Source organism: Ascaphus truei, chromosome 11, assembly GCF_040206685.1.
Source record: "Ascaphus truei isolate aAscTru1 chromosome 11, aAscTru1.hap1, whole genome shotgun sequence".
In the NCBI taxonomy this organism is placed as follows: domain Eukaryota; kingdom Metazoa; phylum Chordata; class Amphibia; order Anura; family Ascaphidae; genus Ascaphus; species Ascaphus truei.
The window spans coordinates 11,429,014-11,444,246 of record NC_134493.1 but is presented as its reverse complement, the minus strand read 5'-3'; the positions used below and the strand labels follow the sequence as shown (position 1 = coordinate 11,444,246).

Sequence of the window (15,233 nt, the reverse complement as noted above, 5' to 3'; positions counted from 1 at the left end):
CCTGACCCTGGCGTGTCTATGGATTACCCTGGCTTCTCCAACCCTGACCCTGGCGTGTCTATGGATTACCCTGGCTTCTCCAACCCTGACCCTGGCGTGTCTATGGATTACCCTGGCTTCTCCAACCCTGACCCTGGCGTGTCTATGGATTACCCTGGCTTCTCCAACCCTGACCCTGGCGTGTCTATGGATTACCCTGGCTTCTCCAACCCTGACACGATTGACTACGGACTGCGCAATCCTGAACCGGCTTCGTGGTCTAAGGTCGGTGTATTCACATCCCCACCTCAGCCCCGCGGTCCGGTCCCGGTTTGTGGCGAGCATGTCCGTTACAGACAGACAAGAAGTCTTTACATTTAAAAGCAGGATACACATTTTCAATAAACAGCTGCGACAGGTTAAGCAATACACTATTTAAAATGCAATCTAAGATTACTGAAATATACATTGCTTAACAGGGCAATAATTATAATTTCAGCTTAAAAAGAGTGGCAACGCTGGGAAAATAGAACTTGAAAATGGGGCTTTAACTGAAGTTGACCAATTGATGTATAAATAAGTGCGCATGATGATGAATCTTCACACACAGAATAGTACATGTAGTAAGAGAACACAACTAAAAAACAAGCTCAATTATATCGGCCTCCACATGCGTTTTAGTTTGTAGTTTAATATTTTGTTGCTTTGACTATGTATATGGGAATTTTTGTTGTTATGAAGGCAGCTGCAGAATGATTGCTGAACTGCCATATGATATGAATTATTATATTTGTCACTGTAAATTAATACAACTGTGAATATCATATTGTTCAAAACTTTTTAGAGCAGTTCTCTCACCAATTCTTTTCTGAGGTTCACCAATGTTTCCATCTGGTTTTGGCTTTCACTCAACAATGCAGAAACCTTCTCTGTGAGCAGATCATATTTATTTCTCCTAAAAAATATAAGGTAACACCTTCAAAACAACCTGTAGTTGATTTTTAAATGCAACTCTAAATCAACACATTTTTGAACAGCTGTAACCCATTAGGTAAATGCTTAGGCAGGTTTTCTAAGTTACATGGCTCTATCAATTCAAGTACATTTTAATGCCTGTTAAAGATTCAATCTACCACACTTTAGTGAACAGCCCTAAGCCTTAAATACAAGACTTCCATAGGCTGCCAACTCCATGGCTGTTTAGGGTGGTGTTTATCGAACATCCTTAATAAACATACATAATTTCAATAGCAACAAAGGAAAGGTTTCTTTACAGCAGGGGAGCGCAAACTTCCCTTCCCCGGAACTCTTCCCCCCGCCCCCACACCTTGTATCCGCATCAAATTACACTACAGAGTCATGTGATGTCACGTCACTTGACCTGCGGCGTCATTTGATTCGTGTGACGTCATGTCACATGGCCCCGCGGCGGCATTTCACGCCACGTTGCCATGACGACACATCACACAGCCGGCTGAATCCCGTTAAGTGGAGTGTTGCAGGGGCCTCACGCGATCCCGCGGCACTTAAACTTAATGTCTGGGGGAAGAGCCCATGGCCTCGGCAACCGCCCTTCCCCCTCCAGCAAAATCTCCCGCCCCCAGTTTGCGCAAAGTCATGCAGTAGCTGCAAAGGCAAACACGATCTTATCTTGCATCAAACGGGCAATGGATGGAAGGGAAGTAGACATAATTATGCCCCTTTACAAAGCACTAGTAAGACCACACCTTGAATATGGAGTACAATTTTGGGCACCAATCCTAAGAAAAGACATTATGGAACTAGAGAGAGTGCAGAGAAGAGCCACCAAATTAATAAAGGGGATGGACAATCTAACTTATGAGGAGAGGCTAGCTAAATTAGATTGGTTTACTTTAGAAAAGAGGCGTCTAAGAGGGGATATGATAACTATATACAAATATATTCAGGGACAATACAAGGAGCTTTCAAAAGAACTATTCATCCCACGGGCAGTACAAAGGACTCAGGGCCATCCCTTAAGGTTGGAGGAAAGGAAATTTCACCAGCAACAAAGGAAAGAGTTCTTTACAGTAAGGGCAGTTAAAATGTGGAATTCCTTACCCATGGAGACTGTGATGGCAGATACAATAGATTTGTTCAAAAAAAGGTTGGACATGTTTTTAGATGGGAAAGGTATACAGGCATACCCCGCATTAACGTACGCAATGGGACCGGAGCATGTATGTAAAGTGAAAATGTACTTAAAGTGAAGCACTACCTTTTTCTCACTTTTGATGCACGTACTGTACTGCAATTGTCATATACGTGCATAACTGATGTAAATAACGCATGTGTAACAGGCCCTATAGCCTCCCTGCTTGCGCACAGCTTCGGTACAGGTAGGGAGTCAATATTGCTGTTCAGAACGTGCTGACAGGCGCATGCGCGAGCTGCTGTTTGCCTATTGAGCGAATTGTACTTACTCGCGAGTGTACTTAAAGTGAGTGTCCTTAAAGCGGGGTATGCCTGTACAGGGATATACTTAATAAGTATACATGGGAAGGATGTTGATCCAGACTAATCCGATTGCCAATTCTTGGAGTCAGGAAGGAATTTATTTTTCCCCTTATGAGATATATCATCCAATGATGACACTGGTTTTTTTTTGTTTGCCTTCCTCTGGATCAATATACTGTAAGTACGGATATAGGATAAAGTATCTGTCGTCTAAATTAAGCATAGGTTGAACTTGATGGACATATGTCTTTTTTTCAAGCACATTTACTATGCAACTATGTCATATACTTGTAGTAAATTAAATAACCTTTATTTGTGCTACTTCTTCATCCACACACTTCGTATGGGGCAACCGCCAACAAACATCGAGTTGAAAAAATTACAATTGTTACCACTTTTATGCTGGAAGAACAACATAAAGTAAAGTGTTTACCCTTTAGAGAAAAAAAAAAAAAAGGACCTGTTTATTTAACGGACACTGAGAAAACCGTTTCACAGCATATTGGATAAGAGCCTATAGTCTTTATTCTATAAACTGCTATAGTGTTGAACCGTTGCAATCACAGTTTATAGAATAAGGGCTTATGCCTCTAACAGTGCCTTGAAAGTACAGCTTATATAGTGCGCACATACATCCTTCACACTGTTCTTCTCTGCAGCACTTACAGGCAAAGACACATCCTACACAAGAATGAGTTAGAGCTTTATACGCAACATGATTTTGCCTTCATAGTTCTTACCTGTCAGCATGAAAACGTTTCAAGAGCAAGAGCAATGAATGCAGCTGTGTTCCATTTGATAACCTGACTACATGGGACTGCATTGTGATAAGGCCATGTTTATCTAATGCACGTCTGATATAATGTATTTTCCCAGCATCCACTCTAAAGGGGAATAAGAATAAAATAGTAAAAGCAAAATAAGTAAACAAACGGAATGTAACTCTCTTGACTGTCCCCCGTCCCCGTGCAGAGGTGCGGAGGATGGGGGAGACGAGGAGGGGGGCTGTGTTTCTCCTGACTCTTCCCCCGTCCCCGTGCAGAGGTGCGGAGGAAGGGGGAGACGAGGAGGGGGGCTGTGTTTCTCCTGACTCTTCCCCCGTCACCAACCCCCGCCCCTCCCTCCCCCCGCGCGGAGCTGCGGATTGGGGGGTGCTTCTTCTTTCCCTCCCCCCCTCCCCACTGTGCTCCCGGTGGTAAGGCGGGGCCCGCGGTGTGAGGTGCCGAGTGGGCGGGCGGAAGCGCGAGTGCGGTGGCAGCGTCAGGGAGGCGGAGAGGTTAGGAGGCGGCGCGAGGGTAGCGGGGTCTGCGGCACCTGCCTTTGGTGTGGCAGGGGGGGGGGGGGGGGAGGGGAGGAGAGAGGTGAGGAGGCGGCGCGAGGGTAGCGGGGTCTGCGGCACCTGCTTTTGGTGTGGCGGGGGGGTTGGGAGGAGAGAGGTGATGCGGCGCCGCGGAGCGCCGATGCCCGTTAGCGCTGCGACATAGTAGCGTTGTCTTGAAGGTGGATGCTGAGCGCGGATCGTGGAATTTCTTCAGAGTACCGTTGTCGGAAATAGTGATGGAGTGAGTAGGGGGGACAATTAATAATGTTTGCCGGCCATTTTAGCATAGTATCGGTGCAGAGTGTTCAATTAATATTTAATCATGCGTGAAGGGTGTAATTTTTGGATCGGTCGGGTATTGATTCGTGTTGGTCATGTTGATGAAGGTGGGCAATAAATATGTAATGGGACTGGAAGGAGTGTAAGTATCGTGCGAGAAGACATGAGTGATTTGTGAACGGTGGCGTGGCCGTTAGGCGTGAAGACGGCCATTGCGGAGCGGGCGTGTGGACAGGACAGTAGCGGTTGACACAATTGTGATCGGTGGCGTGGCCGGGTAAGAGGGGGGGGGGGGGGGTGGACATGACAGTAGCGATTACACAGTAAGCGGGCTGCTGATGGGATAAGCGGGGACATAGCTGAGCGTGTGAAATAGCGAAGACACAGTAAGGGGAGTGCTGATGTGGTAATTTGTGAGAGCGTGGACGGGTAAGAGGGGTGGCGTACATCAGAGAGTGTGTTAAACTTAGCAAGGTGACGGGTAACAGGGGTGGTGGACAGCAGAGAGTGTGGTAAACTTACCAAGGTGGGTGGCTGAGTCCGCAGGGGTGATGCAGCAGGGAGAGCGTGTCAGAGTGTTATGGTGAGTCTGCAGGGGTGAGACTGTATGTGGAGTAGGTGTGTCCGTGATGTCAGCGTACCTCTTGGCCAATGAAAGCCGTGGCGGAGGTGGGGCATGGGCGGGCGGACCGAGGGACCAATGATAATCCCCAAATCTACTAACAATCAAGCAAATTTCATATACATATACACACACATATATGTATATATGTGTGTGTATATGTGTGTGTGTATATACACAGTGTTCGACAAACCTATACATTTGCACGCCCCGGGCGAGTGGATTTAACATCTTGGCGAGCGCCTATTGGCCAAGGCATCACGTTTGGTACTAGGTGGCGAGTAGATTTTTTGGTGATTTGTCGACCACTGTATATACATATACATATACACATACACAGAATTATCTTCTGCATAACCAGCATTGCAGAAATGGGGCCCATGTTTATTTTGAGATCTAACAAAATAAAAATACGTACTTAAACGATCCCTGCAGATCTTTTTGAAGTTCCCCTTGCCACCTTGACCGTCCAAGTTTTTCAAGCATACAATATGAACAATCTGGCAGCTCTAATGCAGGATCACCTTCCCAGCCAATCAAAGCTCTGAAACGCAACACCTGAGATGCCACAATTACAAGTTTTTCTCCCCATCTGAAAGAAATAAAAAGCAATTAACATGTACAGGCATACCCCGCTTTAACATACGCAATGGGACTGGAGCATGTATGTAACACAGGCATAACCCGCTTTAACGTACGCAATGGGACCGGAGCATGTATGTAACACAGGCATACCCCGCTTTAACATACGCAATGGGACCGGAGCATGTATGTAACACAGGCATACCCCGCTTTAACGTACGCAATGGGACCGGAGCATGTATGTAACACAGGCATACCCCGCTTTAACATACGCAATGGGACCGGAGCATGTATGTAACACAGGCATACCCCGCTTTAACATACGCAATGGGACCGGAGCATGTATGTAACACAGGCATACCCCGCTTTAACATACGCAATGGAACCGGAGCATGTATGTAACACAGGCATACCCCGCTTTAACATACGCAATGGGACCGGAGCATGTATGTAACACAGGCATACCCCGCTTTAACATACGCAATGGGACCGGAGCATGTATGTAACACAGGCATACCCCGCTTTAACATACGCAATGGGACCTGAGCATGTATGTAAAGTGAAAATGTACTTAAAGTGAAGCACTACCTTTTTTCCACTTTACAATGCATGTTCTGTACTGCAAACATCATATACGTGCATAACTGATGTAAATACTGCATTTGTAACCAAAATAAATACATTAGGCTTTATAGAAAGAAAATTTTTAATGTCAGCTGATTTTTTCTTACTCCTGCCCCCACAAAATACATACCAAAAAAAACCATCCCTCTAAATATATGTAACCCCACCCGCCAATACATATTAAAAATGCCCCCGCCAATACATTATTAAAAATGCCCCCGCCAATACATTTTTAAAAGACCCCACCGCCTCAATACATTTTTATAAGACCCTCCTACATATTTTCATCATCATCATCATCATCATCATCATCATCATCATATCTCCTCCAGCACCCCTCACATCACCCTCCCCTGCATCTCCCTCGCATCACCCTCCCCAGCATGTCCCTCACATCACCCCCCCTTCATCTCCCTCACATCACCCCCCCCCAGCATGTCCCTCACATCACTCCCCCCCAGCATGTCCCTCACATCACCCCCCCTTCATCTCCCTCACATCACCCCCCCCCAGCATGTCCCTCACATCACTCCCCCCCAGCATGTCCCTCACATCACCCCCCCCAGCATGTCCCTCACATCACTCCCCCCCAGCATGACCCTCCTACATATTTTTATCATCATCATCATCATCATCATCATCATCATCATCATCATCATCATATCTCCTCCAGCACCCCTCACATCACCCTCCCCAGCATGTCCCTCACATCACCCCCCCTTCATCTCCTTCACATCACCCCCCCCAGCATGTCCCTCACATCACCCCCCCTTCATCTCCCTCACATCACCCCCCCCCCAGCATGTCCCTCACATCACCCCCCCCCCAGCATGTCCCTCACATCACCCCCCCCAGCATGTCCCTCACATCACCCCCCCTCACCCCCCCTGCATCTCCCTCACATCACTCCCCCCCAGAATGTCCCTCACATCACCCCCCCCTGCATGTCCCTCACATCACTCCCCCCTGCATGTCCCTCACATCACTCCCCCCCTGCATGTCCCATCTCCCTCACATCACCCCCCCTGCATGTCCCTCACATCACTCCCCCCCTGCATGTCCCTCACATCACTCCCCCCCTGCATGTCCCTCACATCACTCCCCCCCTGCATGTCCCTCACATCACTCCCCCCCTGCATGTCCCTCACATCACTCCCCCCCTGCATGTCCCTCACATCACTCCCCCCCTGCATGTCCCTCACATCACCCCCCCCTGCATGTCCCTCACATCACCCCCCTTGCATGTCCCTCACATCACTCCCCCCCTGCATGTCCCTCACATCACTCCCCCCCTGCATGTCCCTCACATCACCCCCCCAGCATGTCCCTCACATCACTCCCCCCCCCTGCATGTCCCTCACATCACTCCCCCCCTGCATGTCCCATCTCCCTCACATCACCCCCCCCTGCATGTCCCTCACATCACCCCCCCGCATGTCCCTCACATCACCCCCCCTGCATGTCCCTCACATCACCCCCCCCTGCATGTCCCTCACATCACTCCCCCCCTGCATGTCCCTCACATCACTCCCCCCCTGCATGTCCCTCACATCACTCCCCCCCTGCATGTCCCTCACATCACCCCCCAAGCATGTCCCTCACATCACCCCCCCTCCCTGCATGTCCCTCACATCACCCCCCCTCCCTGCATGTCCCTCACATCACCCCCCCCTGAATGTCCCTCACATCACCCCCCCGCATGTCCCTCACATCACCCCCCCTGCATGTCCCTCACATCACCCCCCCTGCATGTCCCTCACATCACCCCCCCCTGCATGTCCCTCACATCACTCCCCCCCTGCATGTCCCTCACATCACTCCCCCCCTGCATGTCCCTCACATCACCCCCCAAGCATGTCCCTCACATCACCCCCCCTCCCTGCATGTCCCTCACATCACCCCCCCTCCCTGCATGTCCCTCACATCACCCCCCCCTGAATGTCCCTCACATCACCCCCCCTGCATGTCCCTCACATCACCCCCCCTGCATGTCCCTCACATCACCCCCCCTTCCTGCATGTCTCTCACATCACACAGCGGCGTACAGGATGCGGGCAGCGGCTGCACTGCAGTAGGCTCTGAGCGGGCTTGGGGGGTGATCGGAAGAGCCGGGGGGTGATCGGAAGAGCCAGGGGGGGGTGATCGGAAGAGCCAGGGGGGGGTGATCGGAAGAGCCAGGGGGGGGTGATCGGAAGAGCCAGGGGGGGGTGATCGGAAGAGCCAGGGGGGGGGTGATCGGAAGAGCCAGGGGGGGGTGATCGGAAGAGCCAGGGGGGGGTGATCGGAAGAGCCAGGGGGGGGTGATCGGAAGAGCCAGGGGGGGGTGATCGGAAGAGCCAGGGGGGGGTGATCGGAAGAGCCAGGGGGGGGTGATCGGAAGAGCCAGGGGGGGGTGATCGGAAGAGCCAGGGGGGGGTGATCGGAAGAGCCAGGGGGGGGTGATTGGAAGAGCCAGGGGGGGGGGGTGATTGGAAGAGCCAGGGGGGGGTGATCGGAAGAGCCAGGGGGGGGTGTGATCGGAAGAGCCAGGGGGGGGTGTGATCGGAAGAGCCAGGGGGGGGGTGATTGGAAGAGCCGGGGGGGGGGGGTGTGATCGGAAGAGCCAGGGGGGGGTGATTGGAAGAGCCGGGGGGGGGGGTGATTGGAAGAGCCGGGGGGGGGGTGTGTGATCGGAAGAGCCAGGGGGGGGGGTGATCGGAAGAGCCAGGGGGGGGGTGATCGGAAGAGCCAGGGGGGGGGGGTGGTGATCGGATAGCCGGGGAGAGGATGAGCCGAGGGGGAGTGATCTGAAGTCGGGGAAAGGAAGAGCTGGGGAACGGAAGAGGGCACACACCGCCGCCGCACACGCACGCCCCCCCCCTGGTGTCCGTACGTATGGTGCAATTAAAAAAAAAATGTACGTACTTGCGAGTGTACGTAAAGCGGGGTATGCCTGTATTGTCTTATCTTACAGTTCGACAATTCCAAATATTTACATTTTTCAATGTTATTCTTGAAAGGATTGTTGAAAACATCAACCTGAAACTCCATCGAGCTTCTCTGTTTAGGGCGATATCCCCCCTGCATGGAGCAGAACGCTTCCTGTACACATGCAGCTCTCCTACTTGGTCCTGTGTCCTTAGTAGGACTATACGTTGTTCTATCGATATGAAAATGAGGGCAGTTGTAAAGACACTTCTGCCCCTATTCAAAATGCTTTAAAGGAACTTCCCCGTGCTGGAAAAATACATCGGCTTCATTCCAATCAAAAGGAACTAAAATGTTCTTCACATGAAAGCAAAAAAAAAAAGGAGGCATTTCCAATTTAAGACCGGGCAGTAATAAAATAAGCAGGCATAAATATTGAAAAAACATATTTACTAAGATGTTTTGAACCGGGAAACACCTTACGGCAAAGTTGAGCTGAATGGATCACAAGGTTTCTTATGGCATAGCGCTGCTTAAATATGAACCATAACACTTACCTTTTAATAGCTTCCTCATAGGTGAAACAAGGTTGTAGTGCTTGTGTCCTTACTTGGTCAGTAACAGGTATCCTTTCATTAAAAAACTGGCATGAGCCTTGAATGCTATTTTTATTATCTGAAATAATATAGACAGGGTATACATCCTGTATTGAAGTTGATCCTCGTTTTGCTTTCAAAACCGCTGGGTCACGCTCAATTTCTTCATATCTGGAAAATAAAGCAACACATTTACACTCCAGCATGAAGAGACTGCTTGGCTGCAGTTGTTATCTGAATACAGCATTATGATGGAATACAGGCAATCACAGGACTTTATATATAAACAATAAAAGTTATTTATTTCACATCAAAAAATGACCTTAATATGTATCTAGAAAGTACAAGTAGTGCCTGTATTGCATCTTTACTAATACACACACACACACACACACACACACACACACACACACACACACACACACACACACACACACACTATATAGTGTGTGTGTTGGTATTATGCAGAATAAAAGTTTAGAATGATGTGAGAATAGGTACTTCAAGGAGCGAGATTCCACTCAAGTTAGAGACCGCAGATACTAAAATTGAGTGAGACTGCCTCCATCCAAGAACAAGCAAAAAAGGCAGGCTCTCTGCCATTAGATGACAAAGCCCTTCACTGTTAGCAAATACTGTACATAGCTTATTTTCTAGGACAGGAAATGTCAACATAGGTGCACACAATATCCGACAAAGCGGTGCTCCATGTCCATGACCCACAGGTTGCTGTGGGAGAGGGGAGGATACAGGCAAAGAGAACACAAGAACTATATTTACAATAATGTTATTTTTATTTTTTTACGGCAAAAGTTATTTACCATTGTGTTGATGGCTCATCAAGCAGGTAAAGAGCAACATAAAGACGTGGCACTGATAACTCTGTGCCCAGGACATACATGAAAACAAGAGGTACTTCCTGGGAAAACATTTATAGATAAATAAGCCCAGCCTTACATATCTGTGTATGTGTGGGATGCAAAGCTGTGTCTATCACTGGATGTATCAGTGACGTGTATACATCACAGACTGCGGTGTATGACTGCGCATGCACACGGCACGGAGTGAAGTCGGAGGGCATTCCAGCCTATCAGATACATGTACTATGTTTAGCATATGACGTTAAGGGGCTCAGCTGCTCCTGATTTTGGTTGGTTACCCACACAGATGCTGCTATTGGACTAATTACACCACCAATGATGACGTCACCCCTACCCTTTATATACTGTCTCATTCAGTCCCAGTCAGCAGGAGAGGAGAAGTGCTTGTGATTATGCTCGATGTCTTATACCCTGTGGTCTGATTTAACACTAGTTATATTCTCTCTATTTTTTTTTATCATACTCTTAGATTAATTACTTAGAGGTGCTTTGTGTGCTTAATCTGCTAGGGTTGCTGTTTCATTGTGTTGGGGCTTTGGGGAAGGGAAGTACCTCTGTGTCCCCTTTTGGGGTCCTGAGGAAGGGGTTTGTCCCCCCTGCTTATCCCCCCCCCCCCCCGTTTCTCCCTCCACCCCCACTTCCCATTGTGTGATATTCTGTTTCTCGCATACTATGTTTGTTTGCAGTATGTATTTTAGACGCTTTTGTGTTGGTCACATCGCTCCGTGGATTTGACTTGTGTTGACATTAAATATCTTTTTTTGATTTGGCAATTACCTACTCTTGAGATTTACTCTAAAAGTCAGTGAGTGCTGGAACTATTATTACAGCTCTGTAATTATTTAGGAGGAATTGGGTCCTTCTTTTTGTTCCTTTATTTGCACCCTGCAACCTGCGTGAGATCTTATTTTTTGAGTGCTGTCTATCACTTGTTTTTTCTATCAGTGACGTGCGTTTCTGGGCAAGAGTTTATTACAAGCCCAATCCTGCCAAAATGACAGTTACATTGATTGTTACTGCTCTGTTTCCAGCCGGTCCCCGAAATACTTTCCAGTGCCCCCTCATTAATAATTACATGTGGTCACATGCATTAGGAAATCGTAACCAATGATGTTGCCGATTCCTATTGGCTCGTAGATACCACGAGGATTGGTGGCTATATTGATTCTAGAGGCTGTTCACCTCCAGAGGACCAACAGCTTCCAATGACATAAATAAAACCCAATCACAGGATGGAAAGTGCAGCCAGTCCGGATTGCTGCTGTAATGTTTATTACATGTGTACCAGAGTATTAATGAATGTGAACGGTCCAGAGGGGTTAAAGAGCAAATAGCAGAGGGTACAGGTATAGCAACGTCACTGGCCTCCAGATAACACAAGTCACCTAACCAAAATACACATTTCCATAGGATGCCATGGCAGCATATCTCATCTCCCAGGTATGTCACAATGAAGCCTGCTACATCTGTACCATGAACCGCTACACTGCCAAGGGTGGGGGGGTGGGGGGGGGGGGGGGAAGAGACTCATTCTCTGTTGCTGCCCTCTTGGTCAGAAATGGGTTATTATGTGTTGTGCGTACAGAACACGTGCGCTGACGGACTCCCCTGAATATAATGAATTAGACTTTATTTGGGGACTGCTGCTGATTTTGATTACTGGACGGCTGACTGGCATTACCCATATCACTGACACTGAGCGAAGTATGAGTAACGTTACCCATATCACTGACACTGAGCGAGGCTTCCCAGGCTGCAGCGCTGCGCGGGGTATGAGTAACGTTACCCATATCCGTGACACTGAGCGAGGCTTCCCAGGCTGCAGCGCTGCGCGGAGTATGAGTAATGTTACCCATATCACTGACACTGAGCGAGGCTTCCCAGGCTGCAGCGCTGCGCGGGGTATGAGTAACGTTACCCATATCACTGACACTGAGCGAGGCTTCCCAGGCTGCAGCACTGCGCGGGGTATGAGTAACGTTACCCATATCACTGACACTGAGCGAGGCTTCCCAGGCTGCAGCGCTGCGCGGGGTATGAGTAATGTTACCCATATCACAGACACTGAGCGAGGCTTCCCAGGCTGCAGCGCTGCACAGGGGTATGAGTAACGTTACCCATATCTGTGACACTGAGCGAGGCTTCCCAGGCTGCAGCACTGCGCGGGGTATGAGTAACGTTACCCATATCACTGACACTGAGCGAGGCTTCCCAGGCTGCAGCGCTGCGCGGGGTATGAGTAACGTTACCCATATCACTGACACTGAGCGAGGCTTCCCAGGCTGCAGCACTGCGCGGGGTAGGAGTAACGTTACCCATATCACTGACACTGAGCGAGGCTTCCCAGGCTGCAGCGCTGCGCGGGGTATGAGTAACGTTACCCATATCACTGACACTGAGCGAGGCTTCCCAGGCTGCAGCGCTGCGCGGGGTATGAGTAACGTTACCCATATCACTGACACTGAGCGAGGCTTCCCAGGCTGCAGCGCTGCGCGGGGTATGAGTAACGTTACCCATATCACTGAAACTGAGCGAGGTATGAGTAACGTTACCCATATCACTGACACTGAGCGAGGTATGAGTAACGTTACCCATATCACTGACACTGAGCGAGGTATGAGTAACGTTACCCATATCACTGACACTGAGCGAGGCTTCACAGGCTGCAGCGCTGTGCGGGGTATGAGTAACGTTACCCATATCACTGACACTGAGCGAGGCTTCCCAGGCTGCAGCGCTGCGCGGGGTATGAGTAATGTTACCCATATCACTGACAATGAGCGAGGCTTCCCAGGCTGCAGCGCTGCGCGGGGTATGAGTAACGTTACCCATATCACTGACACTGAGCGAGGCTTCCCAGGCTGCAGCACTGCGCGGGGTATGAGTAACGTTACCCATATCCCTGACACTGAGCGAGGCTTCCCAGGCTGCAGCGCTGCGCGGGGTATGAGTAACGTTACCCATATCACTGACACTGAGCGAGGATTCCCAGGCTGCAACGCTGCGCGGGGTATGAGTAACGTTACCCATATCCGTGAGACTGAGCGAGGCTTCCCAGGCTGCAGCGCTGCGCGGGGTATGAGTAATGTTACCCATATCACAGACACTGAGCGAGGCTTCCCAGGCTGCAGCGCTGCGCGGGGTATGAGTAACGTTACCCATATCACAGACACTGAGCGAGGCTTCCCAGGCTGCAGCGCTGCGCGGGGTATGAGTAACGTTACCCATATCACTGACACTGAGCGAGGCTTCCCAGGCTGCAGCACTGCGCGGGGTATGAGTAACGTTACCCATATCACTGACACTGAGCGAGGCTTCCCAGGCTGCAGCACTGCGTGGGGTATGAGTAACGTTACCCATATCACTGACACTGAGCGAGGCTTCCCAGGCTGCAGCGCTGCGCGGGGTATGAGTAACGTTACCCATATCCGTGACACTGAGCGAGGCTTCCCAGGCTGCAGCACTGCGCGGGGTAAGAGTAACGTTACCCATATCACTGACACTGAGCGAGGCTTCCCAGGCTGCAGCGCTGCGCGGGGTATGAGTAACGTTACCCATATCACTGACACTGAGCGAGGCTTCCCAGGCTGCAGCGCTGCGCGGGGTATGAGTAACGTTACCCATATCCGTAACACTGAGCGAGGCTTCCCAGGCTGCAGCGCTGCGCGGGGTATGAGTAATGTTACCCATATCACAGACACTGAGCGAGGCTTCCCAGGCTGCAACGCTGCGCGGGGTATGAGTAACGTTACCCATATCACTGACACTGAGCGAGGCTTCCCAGGCTGCAGCGCTGCGCGGGGTATGAGTAACGTTACCCATATCACTGACACTGAGCGAGGCTTCCCAGGCTGCAGCACTGCGCGGGGTATGAGTAACGTTACCCATATCCGTGACACTGAGCGAGGCTTCCCAGGCTGCAGCGCTGCGCGGGGTATGAGTAACGTTACCCATATCTGTGAGACTGAGCGAGGCTTCCCAGGCTGCAGCGCTGCGCGGGGTATGAGTAACGTTACCCATATCCGTGACACTGAGCGAGGCTTCCCAGGCTGCAGCACTGCGCGGGGTATGAGTAACGTTACCCATATCCGTGACACTGAGCGAGGCTTCCCAGGCTGCAGCGCTGCGCGGGGTATGAGTAACGTTACCCATATCACTGACACTGAGCGAGGCTTCCCAGGCTGCAGCGCTGCGCGGGGTATGAGTAACGTTACCCATATCACTGATACTGAGCGAGGCTTCCCAGGCTGCAGCACTGCGCGGGGTATGAGTAACGTTACCCATATCCGTGACACTGAGCGAGGCTTCCCAGGCTACAGCACTGCGCGGGGTATGAGTAACGTTACCCATATCACTGACACTGAGCGAGGCTTCCCAGGCTGCAGCGCTGCGCAGGGTATGAGTAACGTTACCCATATCACTGATACTGAGCGAGGCTTCCCAGGCTGCAGCGCTGCGTGGGGTATGAGTAACGTTACCCATATCACTGACACTGAGCGAGGCTTCCCAGGCTGCAGCGCTGCGCGGGGTATGAGTAACGTTACCCATATCACTGATACTGAGCGAGGCTTCCCAGGCTGCAGCGCTGCGCGGGGTATGAGTAACGTTACCCATATCACTGACACCGAGCGAGGCTTCCCAGGCTGCAGCTCTGCGCGGGGTATGAGTAACGTTACCCATATCACTGACACTGAGCGAGGCTTCCCAGGCTGCAGCACTGCGTGGGGTATGAGTAACGTTACCCATATCACTGACACTGAGCGAGGCTTCCCAGGCTGCAGCGCTGCGCGGGGTATGAGTAACGTTACCCATATCCGTGACACTGAGCGAGGCTTCCCAGGCTGCAGCACTGCGCGGGGTAAGAGTAACGTTACCCATATCACTGACACTGAGCGAGGCTTCCCAGGCTGCAGCGCTGCGCGGGGTATGAGTAACGTTACCCATATCACTGACACTGAGCGAGG

At 50.5% G+C, this 15,233-nt stretch overlaps 2 protein-coding genes across 7 annotated transcripts in view; one reads left to right on the top strand and one right to left on the bottom strand.

Moving 5' to 3' along the window:
• The window catches only part of NPRL3 (NPR3 like, GATOR1 complex subunit), a 374,812-nt gene that overhangs the window by 232,999 nt on the left and 126,580 nt on the right, over positions 1-15,233 (top strand). The gene's annotated exons all lie outside the window — the stretch shown is intronic.
• The window catches only part of GTF3C1 (general transcription factor IIIC subunit 1), a 133,468-nt gene that overhangs the window by 95,495 nt on the left and 22,740 nt on the right, over positions 1-15,233 (bottom strand). Inside the window, exons 2-5 of the mRNA XM_075565258.1 lie at positions 9,350-9,559; positions 5,098-5,271; positions 3,198-3,341; positions 838-934 (exon numbers count right to left, since the gene is read on the bottom strand). Coding sequence (XP_075421373.1) covers positions 838-934; positions 3,198-3,341; positions 5,098-5,271; positions 9,350-9,559 — 625 coding nt within the window. The remainder of the gene's footprint in view (positions 1-837; positions 935-3,197; positions 3,342-5,097; positions 5,272-9,349; positions 9,560-15,233) is intronic.